Genomic DNA, 23941 nt, shown 5'->3' with positions numbered 1-23941 from the left:
TTAATGTTAAATTTATTAGCAGGTACAAGAGATAATCCTGCTTATATGGTTCGTACTTCGTGCTCTTTGGCCGTTCTCGACACATTTCTCACCGTTAACAATTTGACCGCTGTAGCAGTTTAATTCGAGCGATAAAACAGTTTAATATCTACCGAATGAACTATTGTAAGCTATAACGGAGCTTTATTGGAAGTAACGCGAAAATATATTGAAAGTTGTGGGACTATCATTTGAAATGTGAGCTTCATGCACATTACATTCGCAGGATATATATGCGATCCATTAAATTATATGCAAATAGACCTTACGTGGATGTACGTAAGACAGAATAAGATAGAAGAAGAATAAAGTGCTTCATAAACTTGGGAGATATAAGTATAACAGCAAGTGAGAAATAGCACATAACATTATAACAGCTCACTCATTTACTCATATGATAGCTGATGTGGTTTTTTTCTAGGTACGTGTATTAGAACGAATAAAAAAATTGCTATATATTATATTATTTTCAATTCCATCAGATTAATAATTCTTCAACACAATTTTCGATTTAATTTACTTTTTTACTGTGAAATATAGCTTTCTTTATTAAATATCAATTAAGGGCATCTCGATCGATTACTTTTCGCCACGTTGGAGTAAATACATATGTAATTTATTAGTTACAAGACATTCTACGGTTCTAGCTTCTTCTTCCTTGGAAAAGCCATTAATACAAGTTGCGGTACACGCGAGAGTTGCGACGCACGTGCCTCGTTTGTTAGTTTTCCTTAAGTTCCACTTCGGTTTTACGAATGCCTCATTAATTACTGTCATCGTCTTTCAGCACTCGGCTAAATGGCCGTTGCACGATTCGACGGAGTCGCTTATTGCTGCTACGTTCCGCCGTCGCTCATTCAAGAAGTTCAAGTCTCGAACCGTATTATTTCCGTGCGAGGGATCGCTAAAAGGGATTCACGCTTATCCATCCTTTGGCGATGTTATCGATTTTTTCAATTCATTAATATCCCTGAGCGCACGGCGGCGTTGTCTTTCGAAGCGAAAATTGGCCGATAACGCATTGCTGAGTATTTTATCATATTTTACGCGATGGCATTTTGCGATCACAAATTTCTTCTCGTTGCTGTCAAAGTGGCTAATTAAACGGAGTTTTGATTTATTTTTCTGTTTATCGGATGTCCTAGTGGGTATCCGATAAATCGTTCATCAGACTGTACCATTGGGGAATGCGACGGTAAATTACTTTTTAAGCCGCATAATTAATTGTCCTAATAATTCGACTTGTTTACACGGTGTATGTAGTTAAATGTGCGTCATGCGTCCTACGTTGCAAAATTTGTGATTAATCAACGCCCGCGCGATATGCTTGTAATGTATAAACTAGGAACATTGGATTGATATGTGCGTTATTTGACTAATCTGATAACATTAATTTCATCAATTTCAATAATTTTTGTGATCCGGGAATACTCCATCTATATAACGCTTGCTTGAAAATTATTAACTCGTAGGTGTAAAAGTGGGCGTAATAACACAATATCAACAGTTGCTACCATATTCTAACCATAAAGTACACATATTAATGACTTAAATTTCTGTGTTAAAGCACGCAATTTTTCTATGATTTATATATTAAAATTTAATCTTTTGTGTCTTTTTCTGGTTATTATTTATTTCAAAAGAAAATAAGGTGGAAACCTATTTTATGTAATCATTAAATATGTAATCATTAAACATCTAATGGCAACTTGATCAGTATAAAAATAATTTATGGATGCCATAAAACTTAACTCCAGGTAATACAGTGCATCGCATTAATATTATTTGGACACATTATTATCTTGTCAACTTGAATGATCCAGAATTTTAGACAAACCGAGTACGTAATCATCGACCAACGGATTCGCAACATGATTGATATCGTAAAGCGATGAATTTTGCAAGGAAGTTTCGACCCTCATATCTCGGTACCGTTCGAACACAGAATATTAATGTCCTCAGGGAGAAGACGAAGAGAGGGAGTCGGGATGATCGCGAAATATTTGGACCGGGCGAAAGACTTAGTGTGTGTCCCACGCGATGGTAGATATTTCACGGCATACGAGTGTATTTGTCGCTACTTCACGATACCTCGACCATGTTCTCAATGGGCGCACGTGCGCCGAATTCGGCCGACGGCCATTATTCTCCCTATACTGACACAATCCTGTTGCATTTCGTATTCGGCGGCAGCGGCGGCGACGTACATCGCCCTGAAATCCAAACTTGATCCCGCAGCAGCACGTGCTGGAATACAATTTGGTCCGAGTCGGATAGAGAATGCACTCTCACGCCGGGATTTGTCGAAGGATTAAAGTAGTTTACTCGGTTGTCGTTCAGCCACGATAGATCGGAACCGAAGTAGATCAAGTGCAACTCTGGACGGCTTCCGAGTTTGTACCGAACTCTCCATCGTTTATGCAAGTTGCGAGTTCGCCAACTTTATAATCGTCAGAATGCATTAATCCGCGCGCCCAGTGCATTAAGGTTACCAAATGAATGATTGATTGCAAGCGGTTAGTGAGCATAATTTGCAAGTAATTGAACGAAAATAATTATTAAGTTCTCAAGTTAAATACTCCGAATACTTATCTCTTTAACAAATAAAAGATATTCGATAAAGGGTAAATATTTCTTTTTTGCATATATTATTTTTATATTTTATATATTGCTTTATATTTTATGTTTTACTTTTACGTGAAATAGTTGAAATGTTTTTGTTCAAAATAAAGCATAGTTCTTTCGAAAAGAAGGAGAAATCCGTATACGATAATTTAAACATTTTCTTTATTTACTTCGATCTTTGTACGGCAAGAAATACAATACACATAGATATATAGGATATTCAGATATTATTACAACATACGAATCAGTCATCGGTGAATGAGCACAAAGACAAGATCACAAGTAAATTATCGTGCTTTTCAGTGAAGGAGAGATTATCCCTTAAAGCAATGTAGATGTATCGTTGGAATATTGTATCTATATGAGCGACTATCTCGTGTTTATGCCGCGCAGTGTTTAACTACAACCGGTTGTGTTTCATATTCCAATATAAAAGAGGGGGAAATCTATGTATCCGTATATAGGGTTTTCAAATATCAATATAAGAATAGGGTGCATCGTGGTGCATATTGTACGTACCTCTATATGCGCGGCTATCTCGCGTTTATACCGCGCAGTATTTGACAATGGCTTATTGTGTTTCATATTCCACATAATTACATGCATGCATAATATGCAACGTATTATACAATATATATATAAATATTTTAAATGCAAGAGAATAATTATGTATTTTTAGCGATTGTTATTCGGAATACATTTGATATATTCATTAACGAGAAAATGTACAGAATCTTTTTTGTGGCGAAATATTAAAAGTCACTTGATGTAAATTGATGTAAGATGAGTTGATTAATTATAATAGTATTAGAAATATTATTTATTAGAAAATGGATTAATCATAGAATATTTATCATCGTAATGAATTAATTTTAATCCAATGGACAACTATATCAGTAATCTGAGATCGGCATTACATTACCCATCTGTTTATTAAAACGAACAAGAAAGTGCACATATGTATAATAGTTTTTATCTATATCAAGAGACTGAATAATTGTTTTTCGACGCAAACTGCCGACTACTTGAACGGACACAAAGAGCAAAAAAATGTTTTCGGCATTGTTTATTCTGTCTGTTGTACTAGGAATAATTAAATCGCCTCCCGTTATATTTTTTTTCTCGAGAAAAAAATCCTGTTGTTGATGCACAGCGAGAATCTTTTCCCCTGTATCTCTTCGTAAATACGCTTTGACAAGGGTCGCTATTATTTGTAGCTGACGTCCTGCGGAATAACGCAGAGAGAGCTCTGGCTGACATTTGATTTTTTCTTTCTTTGTTGCAGAGAGCCTTTGCGGGCGTCACGAGAAACGCTTATTAAATCACCTGCTGGCAAATTACAACACCTTGGAGCGGCCGGTCGCGAATGAGAGCGAACCGCTGGAGGTGAAGTTTGGCATCACTCTGCAGCAAATCATCGACGTGGTGAGTCATTGAACTCTTCCTTTTTCTTTATATCGCATATTTTGAACTCCTTATACCTTATGCGCACCATAAAACATATATTTATTTATAATATATTAACAAATTCATGAAAGAAACTTATATCTGGCTACGTGTAATTCATTATAGTTAATACTTTTATTAGAATAATAGCAATATAGAAATAACATGAGATGTAATTAATATACTACAAATTAATTTTTTTAGATACTGTACTATAAATAAATGAGCGTACAGTGTAATATATGACTTCTAAACGCTTCTTTAATCCGATTATTCTTTTAACAACTGAAATATTAAATGATTATATAGTCAGGACATAAAGATAGTAACTAATTACATGCGTAACAGTGGATAGCAACCACTAACAAAGTCGATTATCTGAAGTATAGTTAAGATTAGCACGATTGCGGATATATTCTAAATCTTAAAGGTGAATATCCATTATAAGATGGCTATTCTGCTGCCTTTGCGTGAACCCTCGAGATAAGAAGCGCCAAGATTAGCCGCGCAAGTTTTTGCACACCAAAATATCGGGCTTATCTAAATGAGTGCGCGGTTAACGGGGGACGAATGAAGCAAGATTGCATTATGTTCTCCATCTTCGCTCCCTCTTACTGCGACTATTTACTTCTACCGTCATTATGTACAGCGTATTTTCCGTATATATGCAATATACATACAGCGCAAACATTAAAATACTACTGAAGGAAAAATATAAAAACGCGTCCGTGGTAAAACGCGCTCGCAAAACAAAAAGAATCCAACATGGAACGTCATTAATTCTGTATTTAAGGAAATTCTTGGTCTGCAAGATGTTTCGAGAAAAAGTTTATACTAAATTTTTCCGCGAATTATTTCTCAAATTTCAAGAAAATAAACGAAATTACGTGCAGTAATCTAATCTTGTTTGAGAAATAAAAATTATTATAGAAATGAATTTATTAACGAAACATGAATTACAATTTAACTCGAAATACCTACTTGACCTCGACAAACATTTCGTGAGAAGCACCGGATATCACTTCTTGACAAGAAAAATAGAATAATATTTTTCATGTGTCGAACGTTATTAAATTTATCTTTTTGTTTTATAATAATCGTATATAAATTATAATATGATTTTTTAATTTTTTTTTATTGATACTATTGATATATATTTTTTGAATTAAATTTTTAATGCATTTTGTATATTACAGGGAGTAAGTTTAAAATTATAAGTACATCGAATGATCTCCAGTTAGAAAATTATCGATAGTATTCTAGTCGCAAACGTTATCATGACCCGTATAAATAAAATCTCGATTGATCAATATTTGATAAACGTAACGAATGAACGGCATTCAAGCGCTCGCATTAAGAATTTATGATGAGAAAGCTTTTCCGCTCTCCGATCACAATTATAAATTGGTCGAAGGAAGTACATCGAGGTACTCGTAATCTACTTCGATCTTGTCAGTTTGGGGGTAAGGGAATAGAAATAATATATAACCCGGATTAAAGAAATCTGTCAGATGTATTTGCTGTCAAAACAGTCTTATGGTCGGCGTTAACTGTCGAGGGAATATATCCATCACATTGAACCTCCATCCTTCCGCTGCAGGCTTCTAATGTTTTACTTGCACGAAGATTGTGAAATTTTATTTCGAGTATTTTTCAAATGTTTCGTTTGCGCATTTAAAGTTTATTTAAATATTTTGCTCATTTCACAGATTCCCTCTGGCTACAATACACAACAAATATAATGTACTTTAATATGCAACAACAAACGATTATAGAACATACATGCGCTGGGTTAGGTTTTTTTTAAATTTATTTGTAAAGGATATGATTATCTAGATATACAACAGTTAATCTTTTTTTTTTTTTTTTTATTTAGTCTCATGTATTGTTTTCCATTGTTGTGACTGTCATTACTACACGCCATAATTTTCCTTTTAAAAGTTCATATAATCTGATATATATTTTCAGTGTGTGTGTGTGTAAAAACAAAAAGCTCCTATGTGTTCTGGACGTTAAGAGTGCGGATGTTTCCGAGACAGATTCTCTTTCTCTCTTTCTGGCAAAACATATTCCATTACATCTCCCGCTTGCCACCCTTGTATCCGCGTCGTCGTTTCACTAAGTCGCATAGCTCAAACTGACTCAGGTTTTTGCCGTTGCCCTTTTCAAAGTATCGTTGCCTCTGGAAACGACGGGCATCTCTTTCTTATCCGGCGCAAGCTGCTACAAGAAACTCAGCAATCTCTTAATGAATTAATTCATAAATCACACAATATCAAAATATTCACTGCATCTCAAATTTCTTTTGATGTTGAATAAGATTCTTGAGCTATTTTTTTCTATATAGTTAACACAGTATATTCATTATTTGATATTTTATTAAAATTCTATTATAAATATTCTTGATGAGCGAATAATAATATTCTTTTAAATTCAAGTTGCTTAAATTTCGGTTAATTCTCACGTAGAAAGAATTTAATAATATCATAAAAATTTATTTTATATTATTATTATATTGCAGTTGTTAGTTAAAGTAGGTAAATCGAACGAAAACAGATTAATGCACGATTGTTTAAAAACTATATAAAGATTAGAGAAACTTTTAATATCCAAACAATTATGATTGTATTTTATAGCATTATGTTTCAATTTACTTTTTACGAGAAACATATTCAACTTATAAATAACATCGTACGAGTGTATGATCTCATTAGTAAATTGTATTCGGAACTGTATTAATATTTCAATTTAATTAGTGTGCTGTAATAATAACGATAAGTAAAAACAAATACGGATATAGTGAACGATCTCTCTCTCAGTTTCCATTTAAAATTAGTTTTAACATAGTTCAATTTCATTTCAGATTTTCAAACGATACTTTATATTGATTCCATAAATACGAGAATATTAGCCGAAAAAAATTTTCAGTTGATACATTTAGCTTTAAATTTAAACTTCTTTTATTTAATCTCGGAATTGAGATGTACAAGATTTCTCTCTCTTTTTAGTAAAAGCAAAGTCTCTTTAATTGGTCACGAAATAAAAAAGTGAAAAAGTTCATAATGGCAGAAACTCGACTCTGATGTTAACAGAAAACACGAAACAAGATCAACAAAACTTTCTACATTTTGCAGTAAACCGAAACTAATCACATTTTTGTGTAGTGGAAAAGTCACGCGAAACAGTATTGATATTTTTTATCTGGGGAGTATTTGACTTTCGAAGTTGTGCATCGTATATAAAAAATGAATTTCCTCCATACGTGACCTTTGTAATACTTTCTACGTTATATATCATACATCCCGCGCGCGATTTTTATCTGTTCGATAAAGTAGTGGGAGATAATATCGAAAGCGACGCGATCACGCCCTCCTTCCCCTTAATTTCATTTCCAAGTTTTTCAGCGCACTATAAACTTTTTATACTTTACACGATCGTAAATATTTGGCCGCTCAGTTGCGGCTTTTTCTCTTTTGCTTCCTGTGGTCGACGAAATGTCGACTCGCACTACTGTCTGATTCACCGCTACTGCTATCGAACAAGACATCCATATCTTACAAAAGAAAACATTCTCATTGTTTTCTTGCTTACTACGTCCAGATATGTACGATAGAATATTTTTCAAAAAATGTACGTAAACATACATATATGCTTCGCATAAATCAAAATAATGAAGAAGGGAATAAAATTATATTGAAAACATTTAACACGGTTTTTATACTTTCTTTTTTAAAAACAACAAAAATTGCAAACATTATAACGAAAGCGGATATCAGCGATGAGGCATGAGGTTTTGTTTATGTACTGCATATATGCAACTTGTGCATTACGTGGCCGATATATGCGTCGTGAACTTTTTATGTCGCGACACGTTGCATCGATTAATCATAGCGTATATTGCAGAAACTCTTGTTTCGAAACGGCCGTGCCTTTCCACTTGACGAATGTTTATGCACTTTGTCAGCGTCTGATGACGTTAATTATCTTGATTAATTGCTCGTCCTTAATTAAGACTTCTCAGTTCTCTGTGTAAATTGTGCAACGACACGCAGATATTCACATGACTTCAGCAGCTTTCTTCGTAGATTCGATCCGAAATATCAAATCCATAGAAATTCAATCTGATACATTTCATTCATCGTGAAACGAAAGAAATGCAGCATTCATTGTTGCCGCCATTGTCGGCCACGAAATGAAACCCTTACCTTTCATCGATCAGAAATCACGTATTTTATGTATCTCTGCAAAGTCCGTCGAATAATGTCGAAGTCATGGGGAATCCATATGCCAATTTCGCGTCATTTTAGGTGGGAAAGCGAACCGTGAAATTTGCACTTTTTTATTCATCCCGGGTTCCGTTTTGAGCTGAGCTCAGCATGTCTGATCGATTGTTATACGCCGACAGAGTGTATAACACAAAATATATTACATAAAGCACATTCAAGTTAATATAATATCATCACATATCTGTCCATTAGTAGAAACGGAAGAATTCCAGAAAAATTATGGTAGACTGAGAAAAAATTGAAAATCTCGTTTTCCTCTATTTATAAAAAAAAAAGAAATTAATTTTTGTTCATTTATTACAGTATCTGCTCGATAAAAAATTGCAAAAAATTTACAGTAACTTTATAATATCAATTGTGATATCTTAGATTCTTGGGTAAATATGCATAAAAGGTTACCGATTTTATCGGTACTTTTTGTTAGATATATTGTAGGAAAAGTTATTTTGAGTAATTTCCCGCAAAAATCAAGTGGAGGACGGCGTTGGAGATATAACGAATTAAAATTTAACAGGAAAGTTTGTATACGCCGTACTATCGGAACAATCTTCTCTATGACATTGTAAGTGGCGATAAAATTGATGTAACCTTTTATGCAAATTTACCAATTCTTGATGCAACAAAAATTAATTCATAGCATCACTCGTAATTTTGTTCACTTTTACTCAGGCTGACACTGTCTGTCCGTGATGAGCGCAGAAAGTGATTGTACTATATATACTGTAAGTTTTTAGTCTTTGTCGCAAGGTGCAATTACGTTGCGCCAATGAGTCAGCCATGACAAAACGCATCCGTGTGACACATACATAAAGAGAGCTGACGTAACGAAAGCGGAAGTACGCTGAGAGAAGATGTGAGAGAAATGCGTGGGCTGCGCACAACCGGTGCACAACCTTTGTCACGCAAAAACCTTCGTCATTAGATTCTAAAAAGCAAAAAGAGATTTGAGCAGTAAAAATTATAGGATTATTTTCCGTTAAGTTTTACGTACTCAAATTTTATTGAATCATCTTGTATACACTTTTTGATGTTTTTTTTTTATAAAAATAAACTGTATTGTATTATATGCATTTATTAATTAAAATTTATTAATTAAAATTTGTTTATTCTGCGCGGAATAATTTTGTTTGCAAGGTTTCAAGATTTCCTTTTTCAACTACAAATATATATTTTTAAATACGTTCTTATAATGTATATCTCGAAGATTGAAACAATATTTTGATTTTTGTTTGATGGAGAGATTGCGATTTAAAATTGCACTTTTTCACGCAATTCGCAATTTTTCAAATTTTTTTATTTGATCTTTTTTATTCAATATTGTCCGATACCGTACGTGATTGTTCTATGTTGTAATATAAACGCTTATATGCAATATCACTATGATTGAATGCACAAATTTTAATTAGTAAATTATAAACAACGCAAAAAAAATACATCATATCGTGTAGTCACATTCCATATTTCATTTAATATTACATTGTTGCGAGTACATACTATTAAATAAATATTACTTTTATTTACTTACTCATATTTTTCAATCTTTTCGGAAATTATCTGTCAATTTGTTTTTGTTTTATGTGGAATGCGCCCGTCGAGTAACAAATTCAATTAATAACACTGTCTATGAGATTTATCTCGACAACAATGCCCGAGAAAATACATTCGTTTTATAAATCACTTTGAAGCTCTCGATAACACTGCATGAGAGAGAACGATTCTTTTCGGTCGATTCGGTCGAAGTCACGTTTGCAACTGGCAATTTGCGGTTATTGGTTATCTCTTTGACAGATGTTCTTACGATTGGATTACTCGGCTTTTCTTATCGTTGCTTTTGCCTTTGTAATTATTCTTCAAATTTTTTTATTAGTACCGCGAATGCAGATTTTGTACATATGCGCAATCACCGGTCAAGTAAAAAGTAGTTAATAGCTTTCTTGCGATATAAAGAAATCTTTAACGCGCAATCGATAAATGAGATGACAGGAATCTGACTTTAATTCTTTCTTTCTTAATTAATAATTAATAATTTTCGACACTCGATTGCATTATTTTTAATTATGCAAGATATTTACATTACATGTGAAATAATTGTTTAATGTATTTTATTATTGTATTATAAAATTTTGCGTTGCGTGAACGGAATCATTATGCATGTCGATCGAGTTTTTAAAATATTTTGAAATCTTATACGGACACAATATGCGTTATCGAGTATACTAGTAAAGTTAATCGCACTTTCAACTCATGTTGTGAATAAATATTTGCTGCATGCGTGTGCTATTTGCTCGTATCGAGCGAAACATAGTGAGTTTATGCGTAAACATGGAAAGAGATATACATGCGAAGTTATGCTCTTGAATGCATATTATCAATAGCATCATTTTCAAACAAATGGCTTGTATTAGAAAAGTATAGAATTCTATGAATAAATGAAGAATTTAAGCAATGTGATAGAAAGGTATAATTTTAACTGAAATGATTCAAACTTCGTGTTATATAATTATGTAATAAATTAATCGATAAAAGGGGGCTTTAAGAGCCGAACGCAAGATGTAGGGGCGTAAATAAAAACAATGTTTAAAGAAAATGAATTCAAATTTATTCAGACGTTTCGGGCCTTCTTTGGATCATCCTCAGTGATGCAGAAATAATAAATAAACAGTGTGGTCACTTACAATTGCTTGATTACATTCGATACAATGAGTCACCTAGCGGTCGCCCACTACGCAATTTAAAATGTAGAAATGTATACTTAAATACACTCTTAAATGTAACGCCATTTTGGCGAGATTAAAAAATACAAAGAAATCGAAAGGAGACCCATCACAAGCACAAGTATGCGAAACAATGCGCACATAATCATCTCGCACCGAGTCAAACGCACACGTGAACACCACAAGGTCAGAAACTGTTTATTGGCCTGATAGACAGTTTCTGACCTTGTGGTTTTCACTTGTACGTTTGACTCGGTGCGAGACGGTTGTTTGCGCATTGTCTCGCATACTTGTGCTTGTGATGGCTCTTCTTTCGGCTTTTTTGTATTTTTTAATCTCGCTATAGCGTTATATTTGAGTATGTCCTTCTACATTTTAAACTGCGTATAGTCGAAGGTTGCTAGATGACTCATTATATCGAGCAATCAAGCAATTGTAAGAGACCATATTGTTTATTATTTCTGTATCAATGAAGATGGTCCGAAGAAGGACCGAAATGTCTGAATAAATTTGCATTTATTTTCTTTAAACATTTTTATTTATGCCTTTATCTTGCGTTCGACTCTTAAAGCCTCTTTTTATCAATTAATTTATTTCTGAATTGAGAGCCCATTAACTTTTATTATATAATTGTGTTTTTTTGATAAAAATTATCAAATAAATCTGATATTTGATGTAAATAATCATGCTAATTTAAAGCAAAGTAATTATGCATCTTTCATTATTTTTATGCTGCAATTAAAATGAAAGAGATTGAATTTTTAATACAATATGAAGTAATGAAAAAATTATATTTTAAATTTATTCTAGCAATTATATAATGTATACCTTATAATTACAGTGTATATATATATATATATATTACAACATGTATCGTAATTTCTATTATGTTTATATGAAATAATACTGTTTTTTTCTTTACAGGATGAAAAGAACCAAATACTTACGACCAACGCATGGTTGAAATTGGTAAGTAAAATAAATTTTTTCCCCTTTTTTCTTTCTCTTTCTGTAATTGTTTTATTGCAGTCGATTCTTAAGAAGAAATGTTTTAATATTAAAATTTTATTACTATATAAGAGAATAAGCTTTGCCTGTTATTGGTTTCTAAGGTTTTAAAATTTTTTAATTTTTATAATAATAACAATTAGATTTGAAAGAGAGAGAGAGAGAGAGAGAGAGAGAGAGAGAGAAATTTTAACCATTTTTATGAAACATTAAATTTGGTTGCATAATTTTTATTGAGAATTCTAATTAAGATTTTTATTAATTCTAAGCAGAATTTTATATGTTCCATATAAAAAAATCATGCGCTAATGAATGACATCCATTATTAAAGTTTATGCTTCTATTATTTTAATAATTATTGAAAGAGTAAAATAAATATTTACAAGAAATAAATTAAGTTTTTACAGATAAAGATTCAACTCTTAATGATTATATGTTTTCTTAATTTCCAATAAACGCATGTATATGCAGTAAATGGTAAATTCGTAGTTATATGCATAGATTCCTCTATTCAGTTTCTCGTACAGCCATACCGCGTTGGAGTAAACGACACGTTCAAAATGCGTTCGTGGTAATTCTCTCGGCGAAATAGCCAGTTAACAGAAAATCAATAACTGTACCGGTTACTTTTCCACCGCCTGCGGTCTTTCCATTTACGAGGATGCGTTGTAATATCGCTGATAAAAAATACATCTGCCGTCGTGTGGCGCGACATGATGAAGCAAAAGCAGTGTTAGAGAAAAAAATGCAGCAAAAATTTGGATGGATGTATGTGGTTACGGTCAATAATTACATTTAAAATGTGCAATTTACATGAAAAATTAGCAAAAGTTTTTTATTCAATTTTCACAAAATCTTTCCAGAGATCTCGCGAATTTAATTAAACAATTCTACTATGTATTTGTGTAAAAATGTTTCATTTTACGCTGTTTGTATTTGTAATTCTTGTGTGTGTGTGTGTGTGTGTAAGCCAAATTTTGGAAATAGTTTATTAAAATCTTTAGCATCTCTCTCTCTCTCTCTCTCTCTTTCTCTCTCTCTGCAAATTTCACAGCCTCGTAGTTTTAATTCTAAAATATTAATATTAAATGAGATAGAGATATAGAGGAAGAAGAAAATAGACAATGCACACATATTAACATAATTTTATTTATACAATATAAAAAAACAAATATACATATGTATATATGTATAATCCATTATAATAGCTAATTTAATTTTTTATGGTAAATACAACAATATGCAAATGAAAAAATTTGTATTAATGTTATAAGATTAAATTCATGAAGGTTGAAAATTTGACTTACGTCACTTTTACTTACAAACAACCCGTTTACGACAGATCTATTACGGATTTTTTCGCTATATTACCGATCGTATCGCATGAGCAAGCAATCAGTAGATCAGAAACGCGAGAGTACGGTGACTGCTATTGTCGTTTCATCTGTGCATCGATTGCATTGTAGACGAACATCCGCGCCAACCACTTCTTCTCTTCAACCTTTCTAAGAAGATGCTCCGTGTTTCCCTCGGGTGTAAAAGAAAAAAAAAAAAAAAAAAAAAAAAAAGATAAAAGCACTGTACGGGAGTAAGAATGTGAGAATAGACGGGTAAAAGGAAGAGACTGTAAGTAGGTAGGATACGATAGAGGTGAGTTCGAGAAAATCGAGAGAGCAGAACGATGCAGTCCGAGTGCGCGATATCTTTTTGTCACTATCTTCCTCGTCTTTTCTCTTTCTTTCATCCCCTGCTTTTGTCATATTTTCATTTTCCTCGGCAACGAATTGGAAAGAACGTTGAATGTTACTCTTTATCTTGACATCATCAATCAGAGTAAGATAATAAAATAATTTAGTATATTATCATTTAGACATGTATTTTAAAAAGTTTGATGAATCCCGTATGTAAAATATGCGTAAAAATGCGTGTTTTTTTAATTATCGTATCGCAACATTTATTTGTACTGATATATCATAGGTTGTAAGTAAGTCTTATCTTTTACGCGATTAGCACATGGTGATTAATTACTCTGTTTATTTGCTCTGTTTACCTTCAATGTTTACGCGGTTGCAAGATAATCCGGCTGGACTTTTTCATCTCGAGCTTTTCACAAGTTCGTTCATGGTTCCTGAAAAAAGGTCAGTACACATTCTGGCTGTAATTAATTTGGGATTTCATCCGGAAAGCGCAATGTCTCCTCGTCGCTATAATTCTTATCTCGTTCGTATATGACGCAATATTGATCTTCTGAGTTTATAGCTACTTTATTGTCTTGAAAGAATCGATTTCTGATCGGTAAAGAGAAACCTCTCTCTTTCGCCTCTTACTTCCACTTTGACGAATCTTTCATCTTCCTTGTCAACTACTTCTTCCTTCTTGTTTCTTTTATTCGTATACTTGGACTATATCTTTTTTACTACGTTGTCCTTTTCGCTCGAATCGTTGTACCAGTTGTAATAAAAAGTCATGGACAGCTGTAGATTTTTCTTGATAATATCGAGCCGAAGAAGAGAAGGAGCCAGTAAAGAACTTTTCGTTATTAATTCATTAGCACGAAATTCTTATATTGAATCTCAACTTTCTTAATTTAGAAGTACATAGATATATATTTATGTACAGAATAAATTATCGAGAAATATTAATTCTAGCCAGAATCTTAATTATCTTCGAATGAGGCCATATATGAGATATTTATTGTTTAGTAGAAAATAGTATATATTCCAAATAATAGATATAAATAATATTATTGAAACTTAGTTTAAAATAGAATATTATTATTCTCATTAGTTAGGATAGAGTCATTATTTAACGTATTATAAATTGCCTCTTTAAGATAGTTGAAAAAATTTTCTTTGAAATTTGCTAAGCTAAATGGAATTTTAAAACAGTGGAAACAATATCATGTTTATTATGACGACACATTAATGTATTTATGACTATTGCGTTTGTTATTATTCTGCTAATGAACATGAATAAGCATCTCATATATTTAAAAAAAAATAATTTAAATATGCATACATGCACGTACTATAATTTTCAAAATCGTGCAACTACTTCATTATTTTGTTCAAAAGAAAACGTAATGTTATAAGTAGGACTCTTATAAAATTTATTATTTACCAGACCGACTCTTTCAGTTCGATGAATAATTCATTGATAGATAGCCGATACGCAGCTGCGGTTTCCAGGATAGGTTAATAATATAATGCACTTTACTCATGTGAATTCATATCAGAGTACTATGTGGTTCATGGTAATATTAATCGACGCTCCAAGTCTACGTGACAAACGAACATGCCTATAGTAGATGTCTTTTAACATAATGTTCGCTTTAAATAAGATTTTTATATCGATTTATCGAATTAACTGTCTATTAGTTCAATTTAATTCCGAATTTCATTATCAAGTCATTTAATATTTCGAATTATGAACATCAGCCAGTATCCATTTGTCCAGAATTAATTTTAATCATTTCAAGAATATTTAGATTATTATACAGTTGTATGTTATTTTCCAGAAATATTGTTATCCTTTTTCTATAAAATCTTTGAACAAATTAAAATTGTTTGTTTAATAAAGTTTTATTACCGGCACGTATCAATTTCACAATTAAATTATTATTAAATTGAAAATTTTTATAAACAAGCATGCGTGCTTAAAGTCAACTAGAGATCAATTTCATCATATTGCTTCTCTGTTTTTGTCGATAATGTAACAAGTCTCATCAATTTTTCTGATATATTGTTAAGTATATATATATATATATATATATATATATATATATACATATATACATTGTAAGAAAGAACAAGTGGCAATAATTCTGGAATATAACATATGAATGTTGCTCATATAATTTGCGGATAAATAGCTAGAGAAGCATCAGCTAACACTTCGCGGTAAAGCACAGCTTGGCAAACTGAAGGTGTTATAGGAATCGGGATTTCATGGGGCGCCTGCAAATGCGACCGAGAATAACGTAGTTGCGACACGATGACAAAGTGTCCAAATAATTGCACATGCGCATTCTCGATTCGCCGGAAACGAGGATCAGCGATGATATCAGTCGCTTTTGAACGCTTGCGAACATACAAAGGGCCGACGAAGGCTCGATGAGAGAAGCAAGCAGGAGAGAAAGAGAAGGAGGAGGCCACGTAACATCATCACGTGCGAACATGTCGCTCGTGTGTTGGCATGATGTAACAGCGCTAAAATATACGGAGTCGAGAACGTTGTCGTGACATTCACGTTTCAACGCGAGGAGAAACGTCGTTACATCGTGTCTCTCGTTTCACCCGCATTTTAGATCAACCGTTTCGCTGCGAGCGACCGACTAGAAGTGCTAGTTTGTCTCTTTGTATCTGAGGAAGAACGAAATCAAATCAATTGACAATAGACATTAACATTTATTATGTACAGGATGATTCTTATTACGTGTGACACACAAACCAGAAAGTAGTATATTTATTGCTAAAAAAAATTGAGTCTTAAAAATATATATAATATAATAGCCACAATTACGCCAAATGTTTAACACGTTAGACTTTAATTCTATATATTATATTATATATATGCAATCAATAATCACTTTACTGATCCTATATTAATAATATGAATAATTTGTATGTGTAAAATTGGCGTCTGACTTCGTAGAAATTTAATTGTTTAAATTAACTGTTGAGAGTTCTGACTTTTAAATACAGTTTTAAAGTTTTTGATAGATAAAATAAATAATTCTAGCCATTAAAAAAAAATGACTCAGAACAAACTGAAATGCCAAGTTAATGCTGCGTCTCACTTTAACCGTCGATGATTTTTTTAGCATTTCCTACTAGATTTAAATCCTTGAGCGTTATACAATAGTTCTACAAAAAGTTCTATGCGTAAAAATTATTAGAATATATATTAATTAAATAAATTAATTTGCCAAATAAAACATTGGATATTTCGATAATTCTATCGATTTTAATTAAGATTTCGTATTATTTCGCAATCATTTTTAATTTCTAGTGAGAGTTCTAGGCGTAAAAATTATTAGGATATTTATTAAAAAAAAGAACTCTAGAACTCTTAACAATTAATGAATTTCCACGAAGTGAAATGCTAGCTTTGCGCATACGAATAATTTATATCGACTACGCGTATTGTGAAAGCGGCAAGTTTTGAATAAGTCTGCAAAAAAATAATTACATTTTTTTATTTTTATAGTCAGGCTATTATTCAGAATATAATATATTTAGAAAATTAAACTAATAATTTTTGAAGCGAAATTCCTAGGTAATACATTAGAGCAGACAAGAAAGAAAAGAAAATAAGTTGCTCGTAGGATTAACTTAAAAAATTGAGTTATAATTAAAGAATCTTTGTCTTTTGAAGATAGTTTACTTTTATTTTATTTTATATCGATCGATTTTTTTTTCTTCAATACTGCTTATTTCCAAAAGTGCTGTCAAGCACTTGTTATTTAAAGAGATATATAATTATTAAAATTATATGATGGCGATGCAATTACGAATAATGACAATACCCGCGAAATAAATAATATCAATAATACCGCCAATTAGATTATTATATTTTGGTAAAATAGATGCTTTAATCGTTATTCATATATTATTCTGTCGATCGTTTAAATTCATTCTGCCTGCGTTGCTCCTATCATACGTCTCTCTATCGTGATCTCGGAATGGACCGATTCGAGTCCATTCCGAGATCCAATTTTGGAGTCGGTAAATCAACTGTCAGTAGGTCGGCATCAAAGTTTATCTTGATAAATGCTTTCGTGAAAACGACTCATGGTGCAGAAAAAAGAGAAAGAGAGAATCCTGAATGTGACCCTCAAGAGAACCATGCTAGAGTACCGATAATTATCTCCTTTTCTATTCAGCTTTTTCAATCGTACCCCATACCGCGGTAACACTCGACGTTTTTTTTCTCTCGTTTGATATTCAACGTCGAGAATTAATAATTTAGGTTCACTGAGTCTCTTGTTGCGCACTCACACTTCACGTCGGATTGCGCCGGAAAGATGCAATTGTTGAGGAATATTTTCGGAAAAGAAAGCAGTCGCGTCCGCTTTGAAATCGAATTTTCCTACAATCTTATGAGATAAAAATTAGATAAATAATACGCGATATTATCCTCTCTGCGCTGAAGTGTTTGACTTTTATCGCCGTGAGAGAATATAAAAGCAAAGAAAAATTAATGAAATATCCAGGTACTATTAACGCACGGCATAGTAATTTTAGCTTTTTAATCTCGGAATAGAGACGCGACGTCGATCTCATTATGCGGATTCTCTGAACAAAAGACGTGAGAAGGTTGGTAAAAATCTCGGATCCATTTATCATAGTAAATCAGATTATATCTTAGAATTCTTGTACGGCTTGACAGATATATATATATATATTTTTTTTCTTGTACATGTACTACGGGACGAAAGCCACAATAAGAGAGGTAATTCTTTAAACACGATAAAAGAGAAAAGGATTTGCCGCTACATTTTATAAGTTCTTAATAATTCTTGTCTTGCCTTTGTCTTAGTGAATCTTTCTCGATTTACAAGTCATAAAGGACAGTCACGATAAACAGATCAAACACGAACTTAAAAGAATGGCGTTAGAATGCAACGAATAAAATTGAAATAAGAACCATACCGATATATCCTAGAAGGCTATTCTTTGTGCAGATATAAATGTCAAACACTTCTTTGAACTCTATTAATATATGACGCTTTTTTTTTAACTCTCTTTTAAATGAATTTATTTATTTCTGTTTCGCCAATGTTATATAACTTTATACAAGACGTTTGAATATTAAATAGTTACTGTCGTTAAAAAATTGTTTGTATAATTATGTTCAACATGGTCAAAAAAATCAATGAATGAAAGATCGTTTGAAAAGGAGGAATACCCCATATAAGCAGATACGATACTCATTTACGCGATGTGTATTTGCGGAGACAGATATTGCCGTCATATAATTACACATTTACACATTCGTAGCTTATTGCGAAATGAAATAATCCACGCGTGTTTAATGGTTTTCGTCGCATTTGAATCGCCGAGTGTCACTGCGATGATACATTAATCCCTTTAACGATACCCTTGGCCAATTTCCGCCTAACCGGCGATAAATTTTAATGTCATGTTAACGGCATCGTCCTGTTGCCGCATTATCAAGTACGCCTGCCGTGGGTGTGGCGAAATTGCACTGTTATGGTTTACCGTTAAGCCCGCGTCGCCCACGTAATATTACGCGTAATCGCAAATAATTAATCACTGTTATAGACGATAGTTCAGCATTTTGTCTAGCATTCACTCGCCTCAATACATTCTTTCCGATAAACTCGTTGATAAAAAGCATGTACATACAAAAGTATATTTTTTTCTTGTCAATGGCAACATTTCTATCAATAAGATTTACTAGAAATTGATTCGATGAGATAACGTTTGCATATAAAATTACTTTTTATTTCTTCTTTTTTTTTTAATGACATTAATGACAAAATTTATACATATTAAGGTAATCGTACAAACACTTAGTCACTTTAATAAGTTTTTATGTACGATGTATGTAATTACTTGATGTAAAGAAGTTAACTGTATAGCTGTGAAACCAGTAACGATAAAATCTTTTAGTATCGTTCCGACTTTAATCCACTAGAAAAAAAAAAGAAAAGAAAAATTGCTTTATCCACTTTCTCTAACCGCGAGAAAACTGTTAAGTCATAACTGTGCGTCAATTTATACCCTCGCCGAGCAGTCGCGAAGTTTTCCACGTCCTCGACGACGGAACCAAGTATCGTTACGTGATGGCGACTCGCCAAAGTAAAAGCGTCGCGATATCAAACGTTTTTATGACGAGCTTTTATAATAATACACCTACGCCCGCGAGTCTTACTGTTTCATTTTCCTGTGGAAATATCGCATGAAATATGAATGATTGTTGGATCATTTGATTCTAAAATGTCAAAGTCTCACACGTGATATCCTTCTGAACAAAATTTTACAGTTTGTATAACTCATTTGAATAAAGGAGTTTCGAATTACATGTATAAAATAATTCAAAAGGCCGGGAAGGAAATTCATTTCCTCTCCCATATTTCGCGATGATGCGTTTTGATGTAGGCGTCGTAGCATCCAAAATACATAAGTATATAAGTATAAATATCCGGTGTTCCGGGATATAAATCAGACGGCAGTTAAGTAGGTGAATAAGTATTTAAATTTATTTCCAAAATTATCCGGTGAGAAAAATGTGTCAAGGACGATAGACCGGTCGCGATTATGTTACCGGATGAAACGCAGCAACAGGTTTTAACAGAAATTCTTATTCGCGTAGTTATCGTAAATTTCCGCCCGCGACACCGTACAATTACAACGTTTCGACTGCTGTATCGTCCAATTGTATCCGATTGCCTCAGCTCGGGACGACATTCGACGGGGATCCAAACATGGGACAATCCTTTCTTCGACGAATAAACTCATTCCGTAAACGATTAGGTCGGAAGTCGGTTTGATGGACTTTTGATTGGCTGTCGCTTCGTAAATTCCAACGGGCCCGGATTCCAATTAGTGGAGGAGAAAGTCGAGAAAGATTAAACGACACCGTAATCTTTGTTAAGGCAGGTCAAGTTTCATTCCTGGGACGTGCTCGTACATTTCGAGACATAGAGTTCTTTTCTCTTGAAGCAGAGCGCGAGGCGATGGAAAACGGTGATAAGACTTTCTCAATTAGTTGTAGTATTTTCAAGATAAATATATATATATATATATATATATATATATATAATAAAGGATTACCTACACATCCACTCACACGTACACACACACACACACACACACACACACACACACACACATACACATGTATACACAAACATATATATGTTCCGATAATTACATTTTGCCATTGAAATATAAAAAAAGAGAAGTATATAAAAAGAATAGAACGTTTAGAAAAAAAAAGAATATTAAGAAAAAGCGGTAAAATTAGGGAAATTTCAGCTATTTGCGATAATATGCGAAATAGAGCAGATTGCAGAACACATTCGATGTACACAAGGAAATATAAAAACCGGGGACATTCATACATATTCATACGGAGAAAGAGCTATACAAATTCAACAGATATGCAAATCTGTTACTCCGGAAACAAGTTTAAGTAACATGGCGAATATTTATTTAGTTTACTCCAGTTTCCTGAGACTAATCTTCCTCATTTGGACGGTAAGCAGCGAAAAATCTACTCGCGATATAATTTCATTTATAATTATTCTTAGAATTTTCACTACAGTTCATAACGCGTCTTCGACTTTCCTTATCGTCTAATTCTTCTCGACAGCCGATATCTGTTGTTGAGAATTTTATTCTCTTCGCATTCAATTTATAATACAACATAATTCCTCATTATATCCTTATATTTCATGGCACAAGTAAGCGTAAGAGGCACGACTGTCAATAAAGTGTTCCATATATTTGAAAAATATTTACAATTACAAATTAACAAAATATATAAATCTTCTCTCTTTTTCTCTCTCTTTTTAGTTCTCTCTCTCTCTCTCTCTCTCTCTCTCTCTCTTTCTCCCCCTCTCTGATCTATCGAACATCATCCTTTTTTCCGACGCGAAAATGACATATGCGCTGGCAAGTTTTTTACGTTGAAACAAATATTTGCATACTTCCTAGATTTATCATAGCACGGTTGAAAGTTTTTATATCACGAGACGCACTACGGTCAGCGCAATGTGTCGAACTAGAGTTGTAACATTGTGTGCGTGGTGCGCATGCAACGCACAAGCAAGTCATACGGTAGGAAGGATGCGTTTTATATTCTCCGGGGATATATGAATAATAAAATATTTGCGAATGAGCAAACTGAAAATTTTTAGGGCATTTCCATCACTACGGCGATGTGATGTGTGTGGTAACTCGCGCAGAGAATGAACAGCATGATAAACAGTTAAGCTATTGTCATATGTTTCTCGTCAGATTGTTTAGAACTATTTGTTAAATAAATAAACGACGATGAGCGAACATATGGAATAATTGCCATAGAATGCACGATTACTTGTTGATAAAATTGTCCTCTATTTTTTTTTAAACTAATGTTATTCCTCGCTTGATGGGAATTTTAATTAAAGCAATTCCAAACACAAAGGATTAAATCAGCCACTTATTTTCACCTGCCATAGAGATATGTGCCATAGAGAGTAAAGCGTTGAGAGTACTCGATGATAATTTGATTTTTAATTAAGAATCAAATAATAATAAGAATAATAGTAAAAATTTAATAAAGTAAAAATAATCTGCAAAATATTTGGAAAACTGTAAAGTTTAATTTCATGTTAAGCAGAACGCTGCACATTTCCACGCTGATTCTAAAAAGAACCGTGTACATATTAGCCACAACACAAGCCTGATAAAGAGCGAAAAGCCGATCGGCGAGCACATGTTTATGTCGACACAAGCCTATTTATCCGAGTATCGGTTAACGATCGACGACGTTGTTCAGCATCCCCGGAGGACACCGATAATACACGGCCAACCAGGAAGGATGCGTTTATCACTCGCTTACCAAGAGATAACTCCGTTTGATTCTTTGTAACGTCCGCTAACGCCGGTGAATTACGTTTATAGCTTGGCAGAGACGCATTAAACGTGCATCTTCGAAGAATAGACCATGTATCTATATGAATCTCACGTATTTTTTTTGCAGTTGATTACAGGAGGCATTTCTCTGATCAATTTGACAATGGGATAAATCTTTACACAAGAAGCTGATATGCTTTTCGACATTCATTTTTAACAAGATGAGGATATATTTGACAAAATATTTAAGACATCTAAACAATCTCTCTCTTCTCTCTCTCTCTCTCTCTCTCTCTCTCTCTCTCTCTCTCTCTCTCTCTCTCTCTCTCAATATTCTACTCGATTTTTTTTTCAACTATAAAAATATTTTTTAATAGATATTCTATCGTATAATATTCCAAATTATTTAATTACTATCACGAGTATAATCTCAAAATTACTTACTTTTTTTTATTTAATAGTATCCAACTAACATTGTATTTCCACTAATAGGAATTTGAAACCGTTAATCGACAATTGAATAAATAGTCAGGCATAAATATTTCCTTAAAAAGGGAGGAAAGAAAAAGGGGGTTTAACCTATTTTTTTGTAGACGCCACAATAAATGATCCCGTTGTACACACGGGATTTCGAAGGACTAACGCGATAGGCTGATTTATGTGTTTCTAAACAATGTCCCGAGAGGTTCGACGGGAACTTCGACGGAAACGAAAACGTATGGCAATTTCGGTTAATCGAATCTATTCCCTGATATCGACGGCACGATTGGTGTTCGTCGTTGAAAAAAATTGAACGTTCAAATCTCGCGCCATTACATATGTTATTCTACATAAAAGTCATCACATGTAACAATAGCTTTTTATTCTGCTTATGCAATCTTATACGCTCGAAAACAGTGCGAGAAATCGAAAAGTAATAAAAAATTTATAGCGTTATATTTCCTGATAAAATATCTTTTCAACCACTTAATTTTTTTCAAGCCCCCTCGCATCAGTATCGACATAGAGTCGCGACAAAACCACTCATTACAACGCGATATACCGTAAAATGATGAATTTGCTACGTGTCCGTGCGTATTTTTACAAAAGCAATTTTAATTTACGGAAAACACGTAAACGATATCATTCATCACGATGAATATCGCGTTTACGAATCCCGCGGCGATAAATGCAAACTTGAGCTTGAGAATGTTCAATGATGATTGTTCATTAGATGAAAGATATTTAACGTAAT

At 33.1% G+C, this 23941-nt stretch overlaps 1 protein-coding gene across 6 annotated transcripts in view; it reads left to right on the top strand.

Annotated features, from left to right (window-relative positions):
* The window catches only part of Nachralpha6 (nicotinic acetylcholine receptor alpha6), a 221660-nt gene that overhangs the window by 60047 nt on the left and 137672 nt on the right, over positions 1-23941 (top strand). For all 6 annotated transcript variants that reach the window (XM_072894487.1, XM_072894486.1, XM_072894485.1 and 3 more), the window contains exons 3-4: positions 3950-4089; positions 12035-12079. In XM_072894487.1, the coding sequence (XP_072750588.1) occupies positions 3950-4089; positions 12035-12079 (185 nt within the window). The remainder of the gene's footprint in view (positions 1-3949; positions 4090-12034; positions 12080-23941) is intronic.

This window comes from Anoplolepis gracilipes, chromosome 6 (genome assembly GCF_047496725.1).
Source record: "Anoplolepis gracilipes chromosome 6, ASM4749672v1, whole genome shotgun sequence".
Classification (NCBI taxonomy): Eukaryota; Metazoa; Arthropoda; class Insecta; order Hymenoptera; family Formicidae; genus Anoplolepis; species Anoplolepis gracilipes.
The sequence above is the reverse complement of the archived record's forward strand: the minus strand, read 5'-3'. Positions and strand labels throughout refer to the sequence as shown.